General features: G+C 48.5%; 5 protein-coding genes across 8 annotated transcripts in view; all 5 read left to right on the top strand.

Annotated features, from left to right (window-relative positions):
- The window catches only part of LOC1271977 (TOX high mobility group box family member 3), a 55,497-nt gene extending 52,094 nt beyond the window's left edge, over positions 1-3,403 (top strand). For both annotated transcript variants that reach the window (XM_061657522.1, XM_061657526.1), the window contains exons 10-11: positions 726-1,324; positions 1,406-3,403. In XM_061657522.1, coding sequence (XP_061513506.1) covers positions 726-1,324; positions 1,406-1,496 — 690 coding nt within the window. In that variant the 3' untranslated portion in view covers positions 1,497-3,403. The remainder of the gene's footprint in view (positions 1-725; positions 1,325-1,405) is intronic.
- Positions 3,404-3,572: 169 nt separating this feature from the next.
- LOC1271978 (head-specific guanylate cyclase) lies at positions 3,573-7,943 on the top strand. 2 transcript variants are annotated; one of them, XM_061657536.1, is made up of 6 exons: positions 3,573-4,235; positions 4,909-5,120; positions 5,196-5,269; positions 5,353-5,435; positions 5,514-6,850; positions 6,920-7,943. In XM_061657536.1, the coding sequence occupies exons 2-6, from the start codon at positions 4,953-4,955 to the stop codon at positions 7,298-7,300; spliced, it is 2,043 nt and encodes a 680-aa protein (XP_061513520.1). In that variant the 5' UTR covers positions 3,573-4,235; positions 4,909-4,952; the 3' UTR covers positions 7,301-7,943. The 2 variants fall into 2 exon arrangements, with proteins under 2 accessions (XP_061513520.1, XP_061513526.1); XM_061657542.1 differs by lacking the exon at positions 3,573-4,235 and adding an exon at positions 4,244-4,681.
- Positions 7,944-10,082: 2,139 nt separating this feature from the next.
- LOC1271979 (general odorant-binding protein 99b) lies at positions 10,083-11,442 on the top strand. Its single transcript, XM_061657620.1, has 3 exons — positions 10,083-10,384; positions 10,454-10,847; positions 10,916-11,442. The coding sequence occupies exons 2-3, from the start codon at positions 10,809-10,811 to the stop codon at positions 11,300-11,302; spliced, it is 426 nt and encodes a 141-aa protein (XP_061513604.1). The 5' UTR covers positions 10,083-10,384; positions 10,454-10,808; the 3' UTR covers positions 11,303-11,442.
- Positions 11,443-11,957: 515 nt separating this feature from the next.
- Positions 11,958-12,793, top strand: LOC1271980 (general odorant-binding protein 99a). The gene is made up of 2 exons (XM_310842.6): positions 11,958-12,094; positions 12,175-12,793. Exons 1-2 carry the CDS (start codon positions 12,053-12,055, stop codon positions 12,550-12,552), a joined length of 420 nt encoding a protein of 139 aa, XP_310842.1. The 5' UTR covers positions 11,958-12,052; the 3' UTR covers positions 12,553-12,793.
- Positions 12,794-12,927: 134 nt separating this feature from the next.
- LOC4576041 (calaxin) lies at positions 12,928-23,611 on the top strand. Of its 2 annotated transcripts, none has more exons than XM_061657570.1 (6): positions 12,928-13,759; positions 15,912-16,641; positions 18,971-19,451; positions 19,530-19,645; positions 22,486-22,584; positions 22,660-23,611. In XM_061657570.1, the coding sequence occupies exons 2-5, from the start codon at positions 16,283-16,285 to the stop codon at positions 22,502-22,504; spliced, it is 975 nt and encodes a 324-aa protein (XP_061513554.1). In that variant the 5' UTR covers positions 12,928-13,759; positions 15,912-16,282; the 3' UTR covers positions 22,505-22,584; positions 22,660-23,611. The 2 variants fall into 2 exon arrangements, with proteins under 2 accessions (XP_061513554.1, XP_061513565.1); XM_061657581.1 differs by having other exon boundaries at positions 19,530-19,922.
- Positions 23,612-25,554: the final 1,943 nt, after the last annotated feature.

Raw genomic sequence — 25,554 nt, 5'->3', positions numbered from 1 at the left:
TGTTTTCTAGTGCGGATTCTGTGCAAAATTTTATATCTGTTCATGATTAATGTTGAAGAAATACATAGTGTACAATACTTACACACCAGTCTTTGTGTGGTCCCTGTGTTTGTCCCTGTGGTTTTCCGTCCACGGGTTCCCCGTCGGCCGTTCGTCCGTTTTCGCCCGCGTGTGTTTTCCCCCGTAGGTGGTAGTCAAGTAGTAGCAGTCGTTAGTAGTGTTGTAGTACTAGTAGTAGTTTTAGTAGCGTTTTGTGTTCGACTTCTAGAACACAAACACACACACAGATACGGGTCCGAGACATCTCTTTGAATTCTTTTCCACAGGCTGCAGCGAATGGCGCGTTTCCGTGTGTAGTATGTATGAGATCAGAGCGCCAGTGTTTTGAGTGAAAAAAGTGAACAACCCCTTTTCTAATCCCTAATGCACTCACAACACTCCCCCACTACTCCCCCTATCCAATCGCAACTCATGCACACACGTACACAGGCGTACACAGATGGCACCCAAACATCTTGCCACCAACAAAACAAAACAAAAAAAAATTACAACCGCACACGATGATCCGCCCCACCAACCAATCATTTCAAATGTTCGCTAATAGGCAGCACGGCCATAAGAGAACCGACCGAACGTTCTTCCAATCACACCTCCTCGCTATACATAGTTTTTTTTTTCTTTTTTCTTCTTTCTCTTCATCCGGTTGGGGGTGGTTTCCGTTACAGATGTCCCACCAGCAGATGCAGCAGCAGCAGCAGCAGCAGCAATTTCAGCACCAACACATTAAGCAGGAGCAGCAATTTCAGCACCAACACATTAAGCAGGAGCAGCAATTTCAGCACCAACACATTAAGCAGGAGCAGCAGATGCATCAGCAACAGCTGCAGCAGCAGGAGCTGCACCATCACCAGCAGCAGCATCATCTCCAGCAGCATGAGCAACAGCTACAGCTGCAGCAGCAGCACAACCACCACCATCAGCAGCACTTGCAGCAGCTAGATCCCCAGCTGCAGCATCAGGCTCAGATGCAGCAGATGCAGGGTGGCGGCACTGTAGCCGGCACGATGTCCTCCCAGTCTTCCGTAGTGGAGGACCTGATGGGCACACCGCAGCAGCAGCAGCAGCAGCACCAGCAGCAGCAACAGCTGCAGCAGCAACCGGCCGCGGCCATGGTGCAGCAGCAGTCCTGCCCTACCAGCATCGCGGAACCGCCGGCCGCGATACCGCAGACCTGCATCCGGCAGGGCTGCAACAATTTGGCGATCGAGAACCCGGACTGGGAGGACGAGTACTGCAGCCAGGAGTGTGTCGTCGCTCACTGCCGGTTAGTTTTGATTTTGATTGCTTGTTTTTTTTTTGTTGTCCTATTTAATTTACGATTAATCGCTACTATTCTCTTTTGTAGTGCCGTCTTTGCCACCTTCCAGGAGGATTGCCTCAAAGGAAATGCTCCACCACAGCCGCCGCAGCAGCAGTCCTATCCCGCGGTGAAGTAGATGACCCCCCCTGGAATATTGCCAGACTAGAGAGGACAGTTCGGTTGCCCGGCCGCGGCGCCCCAGTGCTGCCCAGGTGTGGTGCTCTGTACGCCGCCAAACGGTCACGTTTTGTTGATGGCACCTCTACCATTAATTGTTTATTGCGCTAGAATGGGGGGAAATACACACACACACATAGGTGGGAAGTGTTAGTAGGTAGTTGTAAGAAGAAGAAGAAGAAGAAGAAAAAGAAGAAGACAACATCTAACTAACGTCGGATGCATTAAACGATAGGAAGAGAGATAGAGAGAGACGAAGCGCGCTTGTGTGGTGTGTGAATGAGATATGGAAAATGAGCACTCGTTTTCTACAGTCGAAAAAAAACCTTTATACCTACACACACACACACACACATACCCACACATACCTGTAGGATACCTTTGCATTACTATAAGCCCCGTAATCGATAGCCAAACCACAAACAACATAGAAACAAGCCATGAAGGGAATGGAAAAGTGCCCCATTGGCTTGGCATAGTATGTCGTAAGTTTCACAAAGCTCACACACACACACACACACACACACACACACACACACACACACACACACACACACACCTATATAGACCGATAGAAGAGGATGAGCTTCTTTTCCGTGTTTGCTATAGTGAAGCAAACGCTTCACCGTACGTGTAAGTTGCGCAGATGCATCCGTTTTTGATGGATAGTATCAGATAAACATGATACAATTACAGGGTTTCCCACGATTTTTTTTGTGCGTTCCTACGAGCTTTTGGCCGTTTCACAGATTTTTTTTTGGTCCAATTGTATTGATATCCAATCGGAAAATACCAATAAATTATGGGAACGAACCAAAAATCTATGGGATACGAGAGATTTTTCCAATAAGAAAGAAAGCTTTAAGCAGGAGAAAGGATTGGTTCACTTTTAAACGCAACGGTCACTTACGGCCGTATTAGACTAGGTAGGTGGAATTGGAATTCTGTCAAGCTCAATTGCTAAGAGCGAAATTTGACATGAAAATTCCACTCGCTAGTGTAATAACGCGCAGCGAATCGGAATTAGTTTTTGTGGTAATTATTCTACCTCCACTGATAAAATCAGTGATAACACGTTGAAAGCAGCCCTGTGTTTGGTTTTGCCTTTCATCTCGACGAAAATAATCTTCTCTTTTTTACCTTGGATTGAGCACTCCAATAACTGTATTCCTCTCCGTACGGAAACAGCCACGAGCATACACAATTTCACCTTTCCTACCGTGGTAAAACGCTGTCAAACGCGTGTTGACGTACGAATTCCTTACCACCCACCCAGTCTAATAGGGTAGTCCGATAAGAGTAGTCCGCCAATCCGCTCTGCTCTAACTTACCCGATTATTAAAGGGTATTTTTCTGTTTTCACTGCGCACGGGGGACCACGTTAAGAGTGCGTCTGTTTTTTTTTTTATGGATTATGGTGTTCAAGCGCAGACTTAAGCCATGTTATGAGGTCATTGTGTTGCTTTATCTGACCGCTTTGTGTCTAAATGAATGTGTAAACTGCAACAAAACAACTATTCAGAGGAGGGAGAGAGCACAGCAAAGACGCGAAGCCAGCAAGCCCCAACGAACTGTGAGTTATACGTGTGTTTGTGTGTGTGGATGTGTGTTATACATGTATAAGTATGATGTGATGTGTTCCTTCAAACGTCCTGTTACTACCTGTCACTCACTCCAATACAGCTCAATTCAAACGGCCAATATAGCTAATTACATATACAGCAATTACACAGCAAAGAAAAGGAGGCAAACCCCCGCCTCACCTACCCACTCCCTCTCCCCTGCCCATCTCGATGCGGAATTGTAAACCGACAAGTAAATAAAGGCAAAATGCACACATTTTCATACGTGTTCGTTCGAAATGTACATGCCCCGGTGGGTTCGTCGTTTGTAGTAAACGTGTTATTACGGGGGAGGGGGGGAAGGGGGGGGGGGTTCGGTGCAATCATGTTTATTCCGAAAAATATATTCTAAATGATATTTTATATACAAAAAAAAAAATACAAAAACGAGCTGTTCTGCGACCGAAGAAAAATAGAAAATGGAATTTTTGCTGGAACCATTGGAAACCATTTGGTACGAAGTTTCATTCCAATTAGATTTAGCTCAATTAGAATTGAGCAATAGCTCATTTATCTACGCAACCTTATTTTTCCTGTTGTCGTTTAAATTGGTTTTAATATCACAAAGTCCTTCCCTAATCAAGCGCCTGTTGTGGCCCATTCAGTGGCGCAATTGCGTTTCCATTTGGCCAACAAAAGTGCGCCCGTACACGCACATCATTCTCGTTGCGTTCGCTCACGGCTCACGGGGTTTGAAGTGGTGCTATAAATTACAATATAATTAAATTATTAATCTTCGCCATCTAAAGCTAACGCTTCAAATGTGCGAGAGAGAGAGAGAGAGAGAGAGAGAGAGAGAAAAGAAAGAAGGAGTTTTTTTTATTTGAAATTCCAACAACGCTTCGTACCACTCATACACACACACACACGTTGGTCCTGCGCGCTGCAAACGTTGCATAACGCTCCAAAGCAGCTCCCGAACGACGACGGCGAACTGCGACGGACTCGCCTGCTCCGCTGCAAACGTAAACAGTGCACGGGTGCGAGTGCCACGGTCCAGAACACGACGACGAGGAGAACCCCCAGCAAAAACCCGGTGGAGTCCCGCGCATCGCTTCGAACCAGTCAGGCACAAGGTAAGCATCACAGCGTCAATCATCGACGACACAATCAACCAATTCCACAACGCCCATCAATCATAACAGAGCCAGACACTAAAGAGCACCTTCCGCATCATGCCAGTGTGCATTACTAGGATCGGGGCCTCCGAGCACAGCTGTGGAGCTCGCTTTCAGTGTCTGCAATTAAAACGTAACAGTGTTTCGATAGTTGGACACATTCACCAAAAGTGATACGTTCAATCGCCTCCGAAAGGTCCGGTTGGGGTGCGAAAAACGCTGCCATAAATTATCACATGGGGCGCAGGCGTACTGACCGCCCGCACGACTCCCTAACTCGGGGCGGCTGGTTGTGCTACAAGCGCCACACAGTTCTAGCCCTGGTGTCTGTGAATTCTGGCCCAGTTTTACCGTTCAACCTCTGGCAGAGTCTCAAGAGTAGTGCTCCATTTCAACATCTGGAGGTATTCATGCCCCATTAAGGCTCCATTTCCAGTGGAAGACAACCCAACTCCGCACACAGTCATTCTATGTCCCTTCGTGTGAGGGTCAGCAGGCCAGCGAAGAAAATCGATATTTTTTTCCTGCAGCAGTGTTCCTTACTGCGCTTTACAACATACAATACCACCACACGTCCCAACTGGTCTTCAAGGCTCTTCAGATCTCAATATCTTGCACGAACAACTTCCAGCTTATTTTCTCCTGTAGGGAGCATCTCCCAAAGCCCCTTTCACCATGGCCTGCCCGTTTGCGAAGCACATCTCGAGCGAGCAGTTCCAGCGCCAGCCGTCCATCGCCGAGGCCCACAACTGGAACCTGGACGAGGACCTGAGCGAGATACCGGGCGATGCGCTGACGCTCACGCATCTGAACGCCGCGATCCAGCTGCTGACGGCACCGTCGGTAAGTGTCCGTTGGTAGGATTCTAGGGATTGCCCAGAAGTTGCTCTATTCCCGCCCGATACTCTCTCCCGACAGATCGACAACGTCCACGAGGCACTGATGTCACTGATCGGCAAGTACAGCAACAGGTGGCCCGGCCTGTCAAAGCTGTAAGTGTGGTGTTGCTCGGCTGTCCGCAAGCGAACCTCCAAATGACTGCATTTCTTTTCCCCATGTCCCCTTCCATCGGCAGCAAGAGCGAACGTTCGGAGCTGTCCATCTACCCACACTACGACTACCTGGCGGACATTCAGGACAATCTGACGCAGATCGATGGTAATGGTGACTGTTTGCTTTTGCCGCTTCCCCTTTTCGAAACGACTGTAATGTCTGTGTGTCTCTCTCTCTCCCTAGAATCGGCCGTCTCGGAGATACTGGTCCTGCTCGGCGAGGAGCTGATCCAGACGGCGTGCGTCGGCGTGATCGAGCGCGCCTTCAAGTGTCTCGGCTCGGACCTGCAGGAGTTTCTCGGCTCGCTCGACGGCGTGTACGACGTGCTGAAGCTGCAGGAGGAGGACATCTCCGACACCGGGTTCGTGTGTGCCGGCGAGGGCGAGCTCATCTTCACCTCCGAGCGGCCCGTCCTCGCCTGGCTGCTGCTCGGCTGTCTGCGCGCCCTCGCCCGCCTCCTGTTCGGGTGCGAGCCGGAAATCGAGCTCGAACCGCTGCCGGGCGATACGCCCCGCTACCGCTACCTGCTGCGGGTGGACGAGCCGGCCGGCCGGGCGCTGGAGCGGCGCGGACCGGCCGACGCTGTGTCGGGGGACGCCCGGGACCTGAAGGTAAGCAATCAGTTCTTCTGCGACGCCTTCCCGTGGCACTTCATCATGGACGAGCAGCTGCGGCTGGTGCAGATGGGGTCCGCCTTCAGCCGGCTGTTCAAGGGGCACGTGGGGGCGGCGGCCGGCGGCCCGGCCGGGCTGCTGTGCGCCAGCACGGTGTTTCGCTTCAAGCGGCCGCGCGGCCTGCAGCTCCACTTCCGCGAGATAGTGCGGCGCACCAACACGCCGTTCATGATCTCGCTGCGCGCGCCGCCCGGCCGGCCCGACTTCTTCGCCAAGGGGCTGGAGATCAAGGGCCAGATGGTGTTCTGTCCCGAGTCGAACGCGCTGCTGTTCGTCGGCTCGCCGTTCCTGGACGGGCTCGAGGGGCTGACGTGCAACGGGCTGTTCATCTCGGACATCCCGCTGCACGATGCGACGCGCGAGGTCATACTGGTGGGGGAGCAGGCCCGCGCCCAGGACGGGCTGCGGCGCCGGATGGACAAGCTGAAGAGCTCGATCGAGGAGGCGAACGCGGCCGTCATCAAGGAGCGGAAGAAGAACGTGAGCCTGCTGCAGCTCATCTTCCCGGCGGAGATCGCCGAGCGGCTGTGGCTCGGGGCGCAGATCGACGCCAAGACGTACCCGGAGGTGACGATGCTGTTCAGCGACATCGTCGGCTTCACCAGCATCTGCTCGCGGGCGACCCCGTTCATGGTGATCAACATGCTGGAGAACCTGTACAAGCACTTCGACGAGCTGTGCGGGTTCTTCGACGTGTACAAGGTGGAGACGATCGGGGACGCGTACTGCGTGGCGAGCGGGCTGCACCGGGCCAGCATCTACGACGCGCACAAGGTCGCCTGGATGGCGCTGCGGATGATCGAAACCTGCACGCTCTACAACACGCACGACGGTCAGCACATCAAGGTGAGTGGGCACTCCTCCCTCCAGCTGTGTGCATGCCGCACTAAGCCTTCCTCTACCATTCTTCCTCAGATGCGCATCGGCATCCACACCGGCACGGTGCTGGCCGGAGTCGTCGGCCGCAAGATGCCCCGGTACTGTCTGTTCGGGCACAACGTCACGATCGCGAACAAGTTCGAGTCCGGCAGCGAGGCGTGCAAGATCAACATCAGCCCGACCACGCGCGAGTGGCTGGTGAAGCATCCCGACTACGGCTTCCAGCTGAACGCACGGGACGCGTCGCACATGCCGAAAGAGTTCACCGACTCGAAGGGGCTGACGTGCTACTTCCTGGAGGGCTACAAACATCCGACCCTCAGCAATGATCGGCCCCTGCAGGAGCACATCGAGGAGGCGATGCGACAGACGCTCCAGGATACGGCCGAAACCATTACGCTCGAGGTCGCTCAGTAAAGCCTGCGTTGGAAGGGAGCAACACACACACACACACACACACACATTCAGATTGGGAGACGACTCCACACGACGACCGCTGGTTGGGCGGAGTATTGTATTTTGATGTTAGTAGATGTTTGAACAAACCAAAAACCGGTAACATTAGACAACAAGGCACGGCCTGCTGCGACGGAGACTACCATGTATCCTCCTTTCCCGAGTTCCCCCATTCGTAAACCGCCCCCATACCACTCCCCCCAGCTATTTAGACCAAACTAGCCTACTTAACCTACTAAGGACCAGGTGCGGCGAGACGACACCTTCCCTCTTCTTTAGAAACGCCTTATACTCATGATATGCCAAAATGACGATATTCGGTGGGTTTCAGCTCGTTAGACGTTAATGTAATGGATGTATGGATGGTGTTGTTTTGTTTTGTTTTGCTCTGTTGTTGATGTTTGTAGGTGTGTTTGTTTTCTGACACAGTCCATCGGAGACACACACACACACGCACCCACACGTTCGTGCGCATTTTCGTTGATGGATACGTGTTTTTTGAAGTACGGTGTAACTAAAACTAACTAAAGAACAACTAAAACGAGTAGGTTTTTATGTCGCTTAGCACTACTGTCCGTAATAAAATAAAGGTAATCTATCTACATACATATGCAAGAGGGTCAATTCCGAAATAATGTCAAGGTCATCGTCGTCAATGCCGTCTTCGAGATCTTGTTGTAGATCCTGTGCTGGAGACTGTCTCTTGCTAGAATTTGCATTAGCAGCTACCCAAGCAAGGTTTGTTGGACTTCAACATCCACCGTCGACCAAATGTTTACTCCACGGCAGATCCTGCCGGATCTGATCCATAGCGGCAGATTGCTACGTACCACCTGTTCATCGACTTCAAGGCGCCCTACGATACACGTAGAACTGGCAGGAACCCAGGGAACTCAAGAACAGCGTGCAGTAGACCTATCTTCCTGGGAAGTTAATCCGACTGTTATAGACCACCATGAACAGAGTCCGGACTTGATGTCAGAATCGGTCGAATCTCACCAAAGTCTGAAGCGAGGCATCAAACTCTACATTCTACTGTGCCTCCAATTTCTTCCGATAATGTAACGAGTTGCTAACACGTTACTAACTTGCTTATCTACAAGGTCCTGTATAAGCAAGTAGACCCTGATCAGGGGTAACGGACTCTGCATTCTACCGGACCTCCAAGTACTTCAACACGTTGCTAATTTGCTCCTGTAGGAAGAATCAGTAGACCCTGATCAGCAAGCTGATTCCTGACAATCTCAGAGGATTATAACTCATATGCTCTGTAGTGACCTTTTCCAAAGTGACTGATAAAATTGGCGCATTAAACCGGGATGTGGAAGATCTTCTATAAGTTATGCTTTGCTGTAATTCCTATCTAGCTGATCATTGTGACGCAATCTCACATTTGTCTGAAGCAGGGCAACGGATTCTGCATTCTACCGGACCTCCAATTTCTTCAACACGTTGCTAACTACTCATCTACAAGGTCCTGTAGGAAGAATCAGTAGACCCTGATCAGCACGCTGATTGCTGACAATCTCTGACGATTATAACGCATACGCTCTGTAGTGACCTTTTCAAAGTGACTGATGAAATTGGCGCATTAAACCGGGATGTGGAAGATCTTCTATAAGTTATGCTTTGCTGTAATTCCTATCTAGCTGATCATTGTGACGCAATCTCACATTTGTCTGAAGCAGGGCAACGGATTCTGCATTCTACCGGACCTCCAATTTCTTCAACACGTTGCTAACTACTCATCTACAAGGTCCTGTAGGAAGCATCAGTAGACCCTGATCAGCAAGCTGATTCCTGGCAATCTGAGGAGCTACAGATTCTAACATATTCTATGTAGTGACCTTGTCAAAGTGACTGATGAAATTGTCTATCAAACCGAGGTGTGGAAGATCTTCTATAAGTTATGCTTTGCTGCAATTCCGATCCAGCTGATGATTGTGACGTAATTAACTGTCTTCTTTTCCATGTCGCTTTTGGCATCATGGCACGATCGATATCTTTCGAAAGGCACTACTATCACTTGAAAGATAGGTTATGTACCTTAGGCAAAATACAGACCTTACAGATTAAATACCATCAGCGTCCCAGCTGACCCAGAAAAATCCAGCTTTGATTGATAAATAGCGGCTTCATATCCCTAAAACGCATCCTCCAAGCAGAATACGAGTCATTTAGAGATTTTATTCATAGACTGCAATGCTACTCGGCTCTTTTTGAGCAGTTGCTCATCTCCATCCAGTATTCGTCTTCACTCCCGTCGCATATACGAGAGCGTATGACCTTTCTGCTGAATCGCAATAGGGAAGAATGCAATTGACGATTGAATTCCAAGAAGATGACCATGGACATGTTATATGTAGGGTTTTGAACGAAGATTAAAAGCTGAATATAATGAGTCCATTTGTTTGTAAGCATCGCTCTTGTGTATGAGCATCAGAAATCTCTGAGATTACAAATAGTGTAAACCACGATAGATATATCGCATATCCTAAAGAATAATTAGCAATCTAATGGTTTCGGCAGAACGGAATTTAACCAAAGAAGCCGTATTCAATTCATTCCAACAAAATAGTTCATCTCGTCCGGCCCGATACCTATAAATAGCCGCTTTCCTTAGCGAGCAACTGATACGCCATGCCAGCGATCGCGCCTGACCTGACCTTCAGCCAGCGGTCGTCGGACGACGCTTGGGTGATGCGTTCGCCTCTTATCGCACATCCATTGTGTGCGTATGTGTGTGATCCATTCCGGTCGTCGCTGCACTGGGTGCCGCCTTGAGCGTCGCGATAAGTGCCCCGAGGCCGCGCGAGCGCATCCTCTGCTTCTTCTGCTGCGATCAGTGGGGATACGCTCTCGGGTTTAATTGAATTTATTCGCCAGATGGCTTGCAAAACGCGCGACGAATGGCCAATTGTGGTACCGGGTTTGCTTTAAGTTGATAAGCGTCGTGATCGTTACCCATCGTGCCAGGCCAGGTCCGGGGAGTGGATGATGTGGGTGTGTCGTTAGTCTCGCACTTGCAGATGGAATCAATATTTGGTACAGCGTGCCGACACTGGCAGAGCCGAAGATGTATGCTCCAGTAGCTGATGAAACCGTTCATTTCAGGCTGCTGCCTATGCCATCTACAAGAGTTTAGCATCCAGAACCTTAACTTCTAGCGTTGGCTAACACATCATCAGCCGGAACTACCCGGAATGACAACCTCCGACCGTGGGGAGAGCGAGCGAGCGAGCGACACCCCATCCGTAACGATAATTCCCGACCAATTTCCATGCCAAGCCGGAAACGATTGTGTCGATTGCTGCTGCTGCTGCCTGTAGACCTTGAGCTCATTTCCCAAGACGCAGTCAGCATTTTAACCCGATACATTCTCACGCGCGGATATAAAACGGACCCAGCCCTGCCAACCCACGGCCAGTGGGCAGCGAACGGTGACTAGCGGTGACGATATATCTGCACCATGCAAACGCTACTCGTATCGATTTCCCTGTTTGTGATGGTAGGACGCCAACGGATTCCCTGCGTATCCCCGTTTTAAGAAACTCTTCCCCATTTTCCATATTCCAGACGCACGGTGCGTACGTGGTGCGGACGTTTGCCGACGCCACCGCGTACCGGGACGAGTGCGTGCAGCAGTACGCCGGGCGGGGCAGCTCGCTGATCGACTACATGCGCCAGGTGGCGCTGCACACGGACGACGCGGACAGCCGGTGGTGCATCGTGCGCTGCATCCTGCAGAAGGCGGACCTGCTGGACGGCGAGGGCGCCCCGCACGAGGCGAACGTGCACGCCCAGATGCAGCACAGCAACGCGATCGTGGAGGACCCGGACGACATCCGCAGCGAGACGAGCCGGTGTCTGCGCGAGCCGCCCGCGCCCGACAGCGGCGGCGGGTGCCTGCGGGCGTACACGTTCTTCGCCTGCATCCAGAGCACCGAGTATGACTTATTTTGACGACCCGGGTCCCCGGCTGGTCCCAAAACATGTTTGCTCTATTGCTACCGCCCATTTTCGGTGTCGCATGTAGTTTAGCCTTAAGTGTCTTCAATAAACACCGTAAGCCCCAAACCCAAAAGAATGGTGGCGAAAGCGAACGCCGTTGACGCTGCCTGCCTGTTCGATTATCGCGCCTTTCGCTGCGGCTTGCGCCGCTGGGGCCGTTTCTATCAGTGGTCCCCCGGTGCGGGCACCCGGTTTCTCTGTCAACAAGGTTCGTTATCAGAGCGCGGGGTGCACTTTGGTGCCAGATCAGCTGATCACTTCCTGGAAGACCCGAGACGGTTGTGGCACTGGGCGGCGGCCGTGCAGGAGCGGAAGTGGGATCAGTAATTGAGTGCCCCTCCCTCCCCAATCCAAACAATCAAATCAAGCCCGACGCGGGACACCCCGGTGGATAAAGCGTCCCATCCGACAAGCCGAGAGCGGGTCAACGTACAAGCATCGAGCTATCAGGCTATCAAGTAAATAAGTGGAGCAAATCAATGCTGTTGCTGCTGCTGCTGCTGATTGTTCGGGACGTGCGGGATCTTGCCCACGGGTTGGGATGAATGATGCTGCTGCTGGGGATTATAAAAGCCGGCGAGCGGGTCTAGTGTAGCCATCAGTCCGTGTTTTTGCCCCGTACTTGAAAGGTGCACCAGCAGCAGCAGCAGCAGCAGCAGCAGAATCTCACCCCACACGTCCTCCAGTGCCCGATTCGCAACGATGTTGAAGTTTGTGGTTGCCCTCCTAGCCTTCACCGCGGTGGTAAGTACACGAAATTCGAGAATCGCTGAAGCACCAGCCGCCGGGAGCTAACACAAACCGCCCTTGTTCTGGACCGCCAGGTGAGCGCCGAGTTTGTGGTGCAGACGCGCGAGGACCTGCTGGCGTACCGGGCCGAGTGCGTCAAGTCGCTCGGCGTGTCGGACGAGCTGGTGGAGAAGTACAAGTCGTGGAACTTCCCGGAGGACGACACCACGCAGTGCTACATCAAGTGCATCTTCAACAAGATGCAGCTGTTCGACGACACGAACGGCCCGATCGTGGACAACCTGGTGGTGCAGCTCGCCCACGGCCGCGACGCGAACGAGGTGCGCGAGGAGATCGTCAAGTGCGCGGGCAGCAACACCGACGGCAACGTGTGCCACTGGGCGTTCCGGGGCTTCCAGTGCTTCCAGAAGAACAACCTGTCGCTCATCAAGGCGAGCGTCAAGAAGGACTAAGGTGTGAGTGTGGTGCCTGGTGCGTTCGGTGTCGCCCCTTGCAACAACAAAAAAAAAGGCGAAAAGTGCCCCAGATGCCATGGGTTGCTACGCATCTGCCGGTCGGTGGATGTAGAGTCGAGCACATGGATGGGTGGGGGGATTTGGCGCCTTCTTTTTTTTTTTTTTGCTCGGTGCGATGCCGGGACAATCGTGATTCGGACATTGGAATAAAGTGATCTTTTCTCAAGCAAATGTCAAATGGAGCCCGACTCGACTATTCTACTATCAATCGTACGAGGTGCAATTTCAACTTCACAGCAGCTCCAATTCGACCAGACTGAGATTTTCCGAATTACACAACTATGCGCTGGATGCTTCAAGGAGCACACGCTGGAGGCGCTAGAAGTGTGTAATTCTAGCCTCAGTAGTACGTTAGATACGCGAACCGAGGTGTAATTCTGAATAATTGGTATTATCACATACGAGCAGAGATACACAACACCCGATCAAAGCGATCCCAATTCTGAACGCCTGAGAGATGTATTGCATTGAAGTATCAAAAGTGTTTCCACCATTCTGCTCTGCTTGGTTCAGAGATAAGGAAATTCGTGTTTTGAATTCTGACCCTGTGCTGTGAATGGCCCAAGTGTTTGCAATTTCAGCTACACCAGAGACACACTCTGCCTATATTCAAGTGTTAATAATTTGTGGACCATCCTCGGAAAACTTAGGGATTCGAGCTCCAAAGTATTTCCAACTCTAGTGATTTTCAATTACAGCATTCTGATCTGAATGCTTCAGACGTTCGTGTTGGAACATCCAAATTCCAATAGTTTAAATGTTGTTTTCAAATTCCAGTAATATCAAAGATTCCTACATGTTCTGAACGCTTCAGAGATACGTATTAAAGAACCAAAGCGTTTTCAGCTTTGGCTGTTCTGATCGGGGTGCGTTCAGAGATGCACGTTGCAGAACTGAAGTGATGCCAATTGTATTATTTTGCTGTGGATGCTTCAGAGAAGTGGAAACGACTGCTTTCAATTATAGCATTCTGCTCTGGACGCTGCAGATACTCGGGTTGAAGCATTCGATAGTTAAAATTCAAGCTATTCCTCAAAAGCTTCAGAGAATCAACCAAGTGTTTTCAATACCAGCGACATCAGAGATACGACCAACAAGATTTACGGTATTCTAATTCTAGCCTCATGATCTCAATACCTCAGAGGTATGTATTAAAGAACCAAAGTGATCTCAGTTCTATCATTCTACTACAGATGTTAGAGCTGCAGCATTTAATCGTACACAAATTGATCAACACTTTGAATGCTTCAAAGAAGTGAATTCTAGTAACATGACAGACACACGCTACAAAATCCAAGAATTCCCAATGCTTGGATCATGTTCGGGACGCTTCCGAGATACTTCAATTTGAAGAACCAAAGTGTATTCAATTTCTCAGTTTTCACCAAACAAGCTTATGACATACGCGTTTGAGGATCAAAGTGTTTTCAATTCGGACACAAAAACTTTGAATGCTTTAGAGATATTGACTTGAGGCACCTAAAAATGCAACATTTCAGCATTATACTCTGGAAGCTTCTGGAGATCACTTAGTGCCTTAGTGCCTAGAACTGACAAAGAGAGAGAGAGAAATGTAATACCGCAACGTTCAAACTATTCTTACGATTGTTGCATCTCTCGCTCCCTCTCTCTAGGACAGCAAACGCCTCAAACTTGGCACAATGTGCTGTGTCATCGCTCCGCGCAAAGTAACCGAGGTTCAAACATCGCCATAACAACATCAATAAACAAACCATCCTTCCATCACCAATGCTCCCAGGCGTCCTCCGTGCGCCCACTTGGAGGACACGGAACCATGACCAACAGCGAACAACAGCAACAACAACAACGGCAGAATCCTCCCCCTATAATCAACAAACAAAAAAAAAAATCAATCGAATGGTCACGGTGAGTTGGCACCAGTCGCGCCAGGCAATGGCCAATTCGCGGGATGTTTCGTGCAAAGTTTCGGTGCCCTAAGTCCGTCCGTGCGTCCGCGTACCCGTTTTGAGGTTAGACAGTGCTTCACCCTTTCCTCTCGTGCTTGTGTTTGTGTGTGTGTGTGTGTGTGTGCGTTGTTTTCCTTTTTTTGTACCAACAGTTCCCTTGGCACAGGGCTTGCCGCAAGAATGACTTGCGGGCCCCCCTTTTTCCCGACTGGTTCAGGTTGACACTGCGACAATTAATACGGGCAAAGGATCATTGTACTCCGTTGCTTTGTTGTTGTTGTTGTTGTTTGTTCCGTTGGTCCGTTTGCTTAGCTGCTGCTGCTGCTTCGTGAATCGCCGTGCTCACACGCCAATGGCCGTGGTCCTGGTTCCGTGCTGTGTATATGCAAATTAGGCATTCGCTCCTCCCTCCCGCTCTGCCAGAGTTCTGGGGGCATTGGACCAGGGATTGGAAAATTGTTCGATCGGTGCCCCGGTCGTTCGGGCAGGGAGTTTTTGTTTTTGGGGGCCATGTCCATGTCGATTACCTGCCGTTGATAAGCGTTGGGGGGCGAACGGGAACGGGAACGTCTAAAGTTGCTGAAAAGTTTGACGTTCGGGGTCAGGGCGTGCAGAGTCAGCAAACACCCAGGGACACAGCAGAGGCAGTGGCTGTTATCAAAATGGTAAAAGCAAAAACAAACACACAAAAAAACGGGCGAATCGGGCAAAGTTTTCGACACCCCCGTTTGACGTTTTGGGGTATTGATTGACACCGAAATTTGGCAGGTAGAAGGAGGGTTGGAGGTTGGGCGAGGAGGCTTCTCGAGGTTTCTCGCTTGCGGCAGCGGTGGCAATTATAAATTCCCGTGCCACACCGCGTTTGTTTACAAACCCCGTCCATCCTCTTCCGGATCGTCCGCATCCACGGTGCCCCCGCCCCGCCCCCGCCCCCAGCAGTGTGAGCAGCGAAAGAACAAACGACCACGGGGAAACACAACGCAGACATGCGATCATGAGCTGGGTGCTAAATAAAAAAACACGAATAAATTGGACAAATACACAGAAAACGACCGTTTGCGACGGAATAGATAAATTTTAAGGAATTAAAGAAAAATAACAAAAAAAACTCATTCAGAAACTCAATCAGAAGTTCGCCGGAAGTTTTTGGAAGGAGCTACGAAAATCTTTTAGATTTATCTACCTTTATATTTTTACGTGTCATGATTTAAGCAATGGCGTCGTTGATGTAACAATATGTCCTTTCTATATGCCGATGTCGTTAGTTCCAAATAAAGTAGTAAACTTCAGTTTTTAACCATTTATCTTCAGAAGACGTTAAAGCAATCAAATATGTAAACATAACCCATAAAATAAACAATCTTCCAGCTGTGGTACGTGTTGCAGTGGATTGGAGGTCTCTTCCCGCTTCATCTACCCACCGGCACTGGTCTGCCCGTTGCAATCCGACACCGAAGTTTGCGCGCTTTCCGACGCTCGCAACGCCGAAAAGGACAATCCGGCTCGAAGGACCAAACACAGCTCGAACGTGCAGAAGCCGTTTGGCTATAAACAACTACAAAAAACACACACACCACGTTGCTAGCTAACGCAGCGACAACTCGGACCCGAATATTACCGAACGAACGCCAAACGCCCAACAAAAAAAAAAAAAACAACAAAAATCGACAAGGCACAACCATAGAGCCCTTTACCAAAAAAAAGGCAAAGAAAAGCCGAAGCAACATCAGGCAAACGCAATGAACACGCGGCGGCAGCCGAAGGAGGGGGCCGGCCCGGGGCGGAGCGCGCTGGCGGCCGCGTTCACCAGCAACACGAAGGGTGGGGCAATGATAATGAAAAGCGTTTCCATCTTTCTGGCCAGTGGCAGGCGAGCTTCGGCCCAGTCGAGAGATCCGGCCGGGAGCAGCAACGGTACCGCAGCGCAGCCGACCGGCGGTTCGCAGCAGGCGAAGGAGCACCAGGGCGCAGCAGCCGGCACCGGGCGGACGACGATCTCGCGCGACAACCGACGCATCCTCGCCAGGATGGATGAGCTGAACGGCAAGCTCAACCCGAAGATGCTGGAGATGTACAAGCGGCGGACGCACTTTTCCAAGTGAGTTGGAGTTGGCAGGGTGTCTTTTAAAGGCCTCTGGGCAGGGCGATAAAGGGCGGAGAAGGGAGGGGGGAGGGGAATGTAGTTGATCTGCCTCAGATGTAAGAGAGAGTGAGTAAAATCGTGCAAGTGAATGTGTGAATTCAACTCAACACGAAGAATTTTAATTAATATGTTTGATTTTAATCCACTTGCATGACTCAAACTTTTCGAATTTAATTCACACTGCATCAGGGGAGAAGACTCCCAAAGGAGTTATTATTAGGCACAACGAATGAGTGAGATGAATCCCAACAAAATTAGTTGGCACAGAGAGTGAGTGCTCGAATCTAAAAATCGGTAATGTAACAGATGGTGTGTGAGTATAATCGTAAAAGAATGACTAGTCGGCACAGAAGTATTCCTCCAAAAGTAAGTGGCTAAACGACACAGAGAGTGAGTGAGGTGGATCGCATAGGAAAGTATATTTAATGAGTGAGTTAAAGTGCTAAATCTCTATAGAAACTCTACAGCTCTGATTCAAGCCACTGAAGAGAGCAGGTCCTAACAGCTCAAAAGATCACTAAGAGTGCGATAGTGTGCTAATAGAGCAAGACATTCAAGATGACCTCACGCATGCGATGTGGGCGTGAGATATTCGTGAAGCAGTCAAGCAATCAGGTCAGGCACCTTTCATCATGCGCTCCACAACTAGGTAGGCTCGTCCGAATATCGATTAATCTTATCCGGGAGGGGTTTAATTGGCCCATGTTAAGTACTACCAAGTACACTCCCGTAAGACCCTCTCTCCCTCGTGTAAATTCATTCGATGTACGCTCGTTATGTCGAACAAATTCCATCATTTGTACAACCAATTCCGGGAACGGGTATGTGTGTGTCTGTGTGGTACGTTTAATAGCGTGGCATGATTTACTGACCAAAAGCCGAAATCGAGTCGAGCGTCGCACTGAACGCAAAAGGAGCGACCGCACAGGTCCTCCAAATGTGTGTTAGTTTCACCCGGTTCACCCAGTTCCCGGGTGGAGGCAATGGTTGTATGGAATGCATAAATTTCCCCGTTATTGATTTGTTTATCATTTATGATTCGATACAACATCGATGTCCCTTTTTTATCGCGCGGTTACCGAAATGGCTCTGGTGACATGCGATACATATGGATTTTTTTTTGTTTTTGCCTTTTGATGGGTGGGATGGAGAGGAATGTAGTTCCATGGGCGTACTTGCATTATTTTTTTTTAAGCGTGCAAGGCAGGTAGGCTTATGAGGGTGAGAGGAGAAGCAATCATCATGCCAGCTGCCAGAATGTCGTGTGAGTTAATTTTTTGCTTTTATTGCTTGCTAGGCAAACGACCGTAGCCAATTCAGAGTCATCAATATATCTGAAAGGTAAAGAGATTTTTCGAAAGCTAAGCAATGCATTAAAGATGACCTGCAGAATCTATACATCATCAAGAATCATCAACAAGAAATCTTCAAATTTTAGAGACTTTTAGAAGCCAAAGTTCAATTGCAAAGGTCTTAGATCTTAGTCACAGTAAATCGGTGAACTATGGAAGTAAAACCATGGATCTTATCAGCTCACGCTGAACGTACATCTCCAGGAATATGGCTAGGTCCTGGGTTTCATCATGTAAGTTATGTTCTTCTGTGTCCTTGTGTGGAATACAAAACTTCTTATTCTCAGCTCTGCTGGAAGTTCTTTTAATAGTTCCTAATGTCTAGGAAATTCTACGTGATTCGGGCTACTGTCTCCCTAATTCTGTTTGCGGGTTTAGCAAAGCGAATGGTTGTTCAATATCCGCACGGGACATTCATTTGTTGTTGAGGTTCATAATGTTGTCTTATTTTGGATATCGTAAAGACGTAGATATGTCATTCAGTAACCTTAACAAATGTAACAGATCATAGGGTTACGAAGTCCTAGAAGAAGTAGATGACAACGTCTAGCATTTGGCCAATGGTTATATATATGACTATAGGATATTCCTATCATATTTTTCGATATTGACAGAAAAGTTAGAGTCAGGTACTGTTAGAGACAAAGAGTTCCTATGCGCCAAAGATATTACGTACACAAACTGGAGACAGGATATGGTGACAAGACGTTGAGATTTTTGTGAGATATCATTTAGAACATGCCGCCTGGCTATCGGATGACTACAGATTTCCTTGTTACACTCCATTTTGAAAAGAGTTGGAATAGCTTACCAATTCCCAACTATATCCTCCAAAAACAAAATCTCTGTCCCTCAAAGTTTCACCCCAAGATTCGCAAATTTGGTTAACTGTTTGTACCCTCCAATTCCTTCCAAACTTCCAAACATTTCAGGGTGGAGGTGGAGGCACTGTGCAAGATCTATCGCAAGCTGGTCGCAAACGCCAGCATGAACTCGAAGGCACTAGCCGCCAGCAACCCGGGCGTAATTGCTAAGGCCGGCTCCTCAATGGACGGCATCGACCGGTCGGTCTTTCGCGAGCTGCTCCACAGCACGTTCGACATCGTGACGGAGGAGACGCTGATGGAGCGCATCTTCTGCGCATGGGAGAAGGGCTACGAAGGTTTGCCGATCCGGCTCGAGGGCTGGCTGATGGGGCTGTCCACCTTTCTCAAGGGTTCGCAGGCGGAGAAGACCGCGTTCTGCTTCCGCGTGTACGACCTGAACAGCGACGGGTTCATCACGAAGGACGAGATGTTCGCGCTACTGCGCAACTGTCTGATCAAGCAGCCGCAGGACGAGGACCCGGATGAGGGCGTCAAGGATCTGGTCGAGATTGCGCTGCGCAAGCTGGACATGGATAAGGATGGCAAGGTAGGACAGGGTCACTGAGTTAGCGATGATGTTGGGGATGCTCTTTTTTATTTGCTTATGTGTTGGGATGGTTTGCAGATTTCCTTCCAGGACTACCAGGAAGCGATTGCGGAGGAACCGCTACTGCTGGAGGCGTTCGGCCAGTGTCTGCCCTCGGACCGGGCGACCATGTCCTTCCTATCGACACTGCAAGCGTAATTGTTACCCTTCATTACTACTCGTTTTCACGCTATCTTTCTTTACTGTTCGACTCATGCAGCTAACGAACCTAACGAGCACTTTCTAGTGGCTGGTTGGGGGGGTGTGACCCCAACTCACCTGCCGAGGAATACTCACTCTCCTCCTAGTAGTACTATCAAACTTCTGGGAGGGGCGAAGGTATCCCATTGCCTCTTTCCTCAAATCCCAACCAAACAAACAAACGTAAGACGCAGGCTTCCCATTCCAATGCCCCCTCCAGAACGGATCGAGGTAAAGCGGGAGCTCCAAGCGAGCAAAAACCCCAACCTTTTATGCCTTAATATTGCGCCCCACCTTCACTGCCGCCCTCTTGCTGCTCAACTGCTATCTATGTATTTCGTCCGTTTTTTGCCTGTGTCTTGTATCGACCAACATCGTTTCCTCTCGTTAGCATGTGAATGTTTGTTTCGTCCTGCTTGTCCTGCTGCCTGGCCTCAGTTGTTTTACTATCGGTTTTGGAAGGCTTGTTTCTGTGTGTGTCGCCTGTCATTACCGTTTTCACGACGCTCTATTGACGCTATAAAACGTGCGGAAAGACATATCCTCGCCGTCGCCGTTTAAAGCCTCTACTTGCCGCTATACAAAACCGGGTTTTTTATTTCACTTTCTTCCTTCGGTTTCCTTTCCTTTCGCTGTCACGCGCGATCCCCTCTTTACTGCGTGACGACCCACGACTTGTTGCATTGTACAAATAGCTCCGTCCAGTGCGCCACCTTCCCTCCCTGGGTCCCCCCCGGAGAGGCACGAGGTTTTATGATTTTCTCGCTACGCTACAAGGACCACTCCGATCAGCTTGTCGCCTGGCAGGCTTTGTGTGCGTGTGTGCTTGTTGTTTACGATCTGTATCGCTGTATGTGCCCCTGCTGTAAATATTGCTTGCTGCAGTCAGCGGCTACGACGCATCATCGTATCGCTCTGTAAATAATTATCCATACGCAACCATCGATCCACCATTTGCTGAGCATCGGGAAACTACTGCATTGCGATGGCTGCAATGAGTGGTCGAAAATGGAGCACTTTTTGGTTCGATCATGGCCGCTGCACGCTGATAACGATCCAGTTCCTTTAGTTAGCGTTATCAGTGGGCAGATATCAACCACCTGCCAATATCTTTCTTCATCTTCTCAAGCTATTACTGCTACTACTGATGCTGCTGTTGTTGTACGCAATGTGACACTATCTGTTGCCTGCTCACTGTTTCTGTTTGTAATGTCCTTCGCCTCTCAGTACTTATGTTGAGTCCATTTGGTAGACTGATTAATGATTGGGAATGAAGCTTTGCCAATGATCGAATGAATCTAAATCTTGGATAAGGAATCTTCAATCTTTCGTGAACCACGAATGACTCAATGAGTCTTCAAAGATTCGATGAATAATTAAATATTCTAAACTTCATGAACCTGCTCGAACGTTGTTTGTACAAGGACAGTAGTATAACGTTTTTTTTAGTGCAGAGCGTATTTTCAACAACAGTGGCCTTCAACCTGTGTTCCGTGGCGTTAACAGACGTGGTCCGCGAAAGAACTTATTTTCGAAAACAGAAAAGCTTTTTGCTATACATATCGTGATTTTTTCAGCAAGATTAAATTTCCATAAAACACGCCTGGAATAAGATGTCAACATATTTTTGATCAAAAACTTTATTTTTAAACTAAGTTTAAAAAATGCATATCCTCAAAGGATGTGGGCCGCGGAAAATGTGTTTTCAAAGTGGCCAAGTGGTCTTTGATCCTAAATAAGTTGGAGAGCACGGCTCTACAGAAGTTAAATCGTTAAATCTATTCATAATCGTCTCGGAACTGGTTCAGAATCAACTGGAACCCTCCAGAAGATAAAGCCTTGGGAACCATGCATGTCATTAAATGGCTCAACCTCAACATAGACATAGAAACATCCAAGTATAATTCCGAAAATTCCAGACGATTTCAGAAAATCTGTTCCGGACAATACTAGGCGGTTTCAAAAGGTTTTGATTGCATCTTGTTTTTCTGGAACTGGTTCCGCTATTTTTTAGCATTTTTGGAACAAGCTAAATCAATTTTGATCAACCATGAAACGACCTCTTTTTGCAAGTACTTTTTGGTATCTCTTTGATATGAAGGGATCTGTACTGTTGCTTATTTTTTCACAGATAAGGCAAGAAACCCTGCAATTAATCTGCTCTGTCCCTAAGATACGCGATTTATAAATTCCAAAGCACTCCATGTATGTCGAATATCATGTTTTTTTAAATCCAAAATGCACTTGATAAATGTCTATTTTTGATTAACACTTTGACATTTCTGGCTTTTCTAACGAATTAATTTTTTTTTGTTTTTTTTTTGCAAAAAAAGCAATTTGTTTTCCATTTGGAAATTCTTGGAGCAAATTTTACGGATTTGACACATCGCATATACATTTCGCATTTGCCGAGAGCCGCGTAACTCGGGAACTGTGCATCTAATGAGTTCCAAGATGAAATCTTGGGTAATTTAAAATTTGTGACATTCATTTCTAGATTGAAGCATCGCAAATTTGAGACTCAACAATTGATGTCCTCGTATGACTCTTCGTTGAAGATTCCTTCTTCCGATTGCACTACACACTAGCTCTTAGTTGTTCTGTCCCAGTACCGGCGCGTCACTTGTAATGGACGCCGCACTTGTTCACAAAATACACCCACTCTATATCTCTCTCTCTCACACTCCCACACACACACACAAAGTTCACCTCATCAGTTTACAGAGATGCACGATTTTATCTGTACGCTTTCGTTTCTTCGTCTCGTTTTGACGTTTTTGGTGCTATACTGTAGCCAAGAGGACTCCAACTAATGTTACCGACGGAAAGGCCCACTTCAAACATCTCCAAGGAATACTTCTGCGTAAGCAAACCACTTCGAACAAAGGCACAGGTACAAAAGTGGAACAATCGTACAACCCACAAACCCTGCAAATGTAACTCACGAGTGCTCGTCTCTTCTTTTCAGACCTCCGACGGTGACGGTTTGTGCGATTTTCGTCTTATCATCATCACCTTCCGCCTACCCACCGACGGAAACCTGCACCAGCTGCACGGAGTTGAAGAGGAGTGAGAAAAGGAAGGAAAAACAGGTCAGCCATCCGTCCACCGCCTGACCTTGCCATCCGTGCGCCGTCAGCACAGTCGTCACCGCAAAAGTTATGATGCGCATCGCCGCATCGGCCGCACCTAAAATCGAAGGTCACACATGGTTTGGTTAGGCCTGGGGAGGGTAGGAGTCAAGGAGCCCGGAGGTTCCGTATCCGGAAAACGTTCCGGTTGTTTTGATTTTGCACTGTTTGCCAATTTGAAAAACATACTATTTGCTACATACGCATGACGCACATGAATGCCTTGGAAGCAAAAACAAAAAGCTTTCGACTTCGACGCGATAGAGGTAGATTTCTAACGTTGCTTAGGCAGACGGGTGGGCCCAGGGACAGGGCCAGACAGCGCAGGCAGCTCAACTAGGCTGTCAAGCAATTAGCGAAAACGCCAAATTAGAAAACTCACTAGATGCAGGTACGACGGGTAACAGTATCCTAGGTCAAGCCTTACGCCTATATAGCGAAACTCCAACCAGCAAGTTGGGGTTATGTTTTGTTTTTGATGTACGAAAGAGACCAACCGCAAACTTTACAACATGAGCAGAACTATATTAGTGAACGAATTAACGAAAGAAAGCTATTTATCTAGTCGTAAGTACCGGTTAGGTCCGTTTTGACAGGTTGCAATATTTTATAGTGATTTGTAGAATGAGAATGTGTTAACTTCCGAATGCTTGCTGGACTTTAGATTGTTTGAGTTTTCATAGCAATAGAGCAAACCGAGAGAGAGAGAGAGAGAGAGAAAGAGAGAGAGAGAGAGAGAGAGAGAGTGAAGTGTTACAAATAAATTAATTTGAGGTGTTATTAGCATTACATTTCTTCATATTTCACATAGTAATTCAGTCAAGGAAATCCTGTCCGACATAACAAATTCTTGAACTCGGTTTTAGAAGTATATTTCTATGCTCATTTAAAGATACCTTGAGAGCCCTGTATAGACTTAAGGAGTCTCTATATCCCGTAGTCTATATATCCTACGCGGTGCCTAGAGCCTTCAGAGCCTCCAATAAATCCTTCCCAATTCCCTATCCAGTGCTTCAACGTCACTCAATTAAATGAGTTTTCGCAAATTTGACCACTTCATTATGTCCTGAACGTCCCTCGCACTGAAGCAGTAGCTTCCTCATTTGTCTAGCTCTGAAGATCCAGCTAATGGATCTGCGCCTTGGGCAGTCGTCCAATAGATGACCTTTCGTAGATCAGCCGACAGCACGCAAACGACAACAATTAGGGCACTAACCGGTCTTGGGCGCACTTTGCAGAGGAAACTTTTCCACCCCACAAACCTGTTGTAGCGATCAATCATGGTACTCTTCATCTTAAGATATCCCAAATTGCAGGCATTGTAAGACCAGGGCTCCTCTTTGTCTGTTCTTTGTTAGATGGAGGGGAACTTTAGAAGATTTCGAAATCTGCAGACCTTACAAGGGGATTGTAAGGGACGTGCCATTTCACGTGATTCAATGCCTGGTTTCAGCTGATTTCAGCACCCAAAAGTATGAATGTTCTCTCCGGAGCATCGTAGCAATTATTTGTAATGCACGCAGTACGCATGTTTTGCTCCACGTGCTCTTATTGTATGCATGTCCCATCAGCAGCAGCCTTGCGCTTGGGGATGAGCCCCTAGCAATGGGGTGAACACATTTTCACCAGCTCACCTTCAAAAGGGCCCACCCATGGTCAAGATCGCAGTATGAGGTGTCTGTGTGTGCGTGTACCCACAATTACCGCACTTTCGTCATCGGTAAGAAGAGCAGCACGATGGTTTTATAAAGTTCCCATTTCGATCGATTCATCCAAAGCTGTCCGACGCATCTAATCGTGCGAAGGTTACAGGCCACAGTTAAGCTCCCATTTTATTTCCACGCTACACCATTTGGCGTAAAGAAGTGGAGCCATTTCCATTTCCTCCTCCCTCCCCCACACACCCTCCCCCGGATAATTGCTTCATTTCCATGTAGGAGCTGTCGAACCGGCCCAAAACTGCTGGCAAAGTTTCAGCGCACGTGAGTGCGCTGATTTCCCTCTCGCGAGCGCGCGCCCGGACAGCGGGTTGGCAATTTACCCTGAGCGCTCCCCGTGTGTCCGGCCACACATTTGAATGACCCACGGCAGCGCGATGAAGCAACACACAACAACACAACAAAACCGTACAGAACGGCGAAACAACAGAGGAAGCGCGGAGGAAAAGAACGCAGAGCACACGGACGACGCGTTTTACGTGCCGCGCGGTGTGCGTTCACTTAATTGTGTACAGAGCCGTGGACGGTGCGCGTTTTAGAGGTCAGTGGAGGATTTTTTTATACATATTTTTTTTTGTTGAACGGGAGGGGGAGGTTGATGTTTTCATACACTGTTTGCTGGCTTTTTGTGATGAGTGTCAAACGGTTTTTTGTTGTTGTTGGGGGACCAACAGAGAGGAAAGACTATCGAAGAAACCATCAAAGGGGAACTGAGCGGCGAGACAAATTATTTCTCGTTGACCGGGTTGACTTCCTCTCTTTTTGTACACAGTAAAAAAAAACACACGATTTGAGCACTTCCTCGGTGCTGGGTTATTCAGACGGCCATACGCTAAGGTCAATGTAACATTTGATAGATTTTGGGGAAGTTGCAACTGAAGGTATGTACGAGAGCAGATCTCCATGGAATTTAATCCCCAGACTAAGCTACCCAAAACTTAAGCACACCTACTTGCACTACAGTTCGATCTCCCAAACATCTACAACGTTGACAACATTTTGGATTAGGATATT

This window comes from Anopheles gambiae, chromosome X, assembly GCF_943734735.2.
Source record: "Anopheles gambiae chromosome X, idAnoGambNW_F1_1, whole genome shotgun sequence".
NCBI lineage: Eukaryota > Metazoa > Arthropoda > Insecta > Diptera > Culicidae > Anopheles > Anopheles gambiae.
This window is presented reverse-complemented; position numbering and strand designations above follow the sequence as displayed.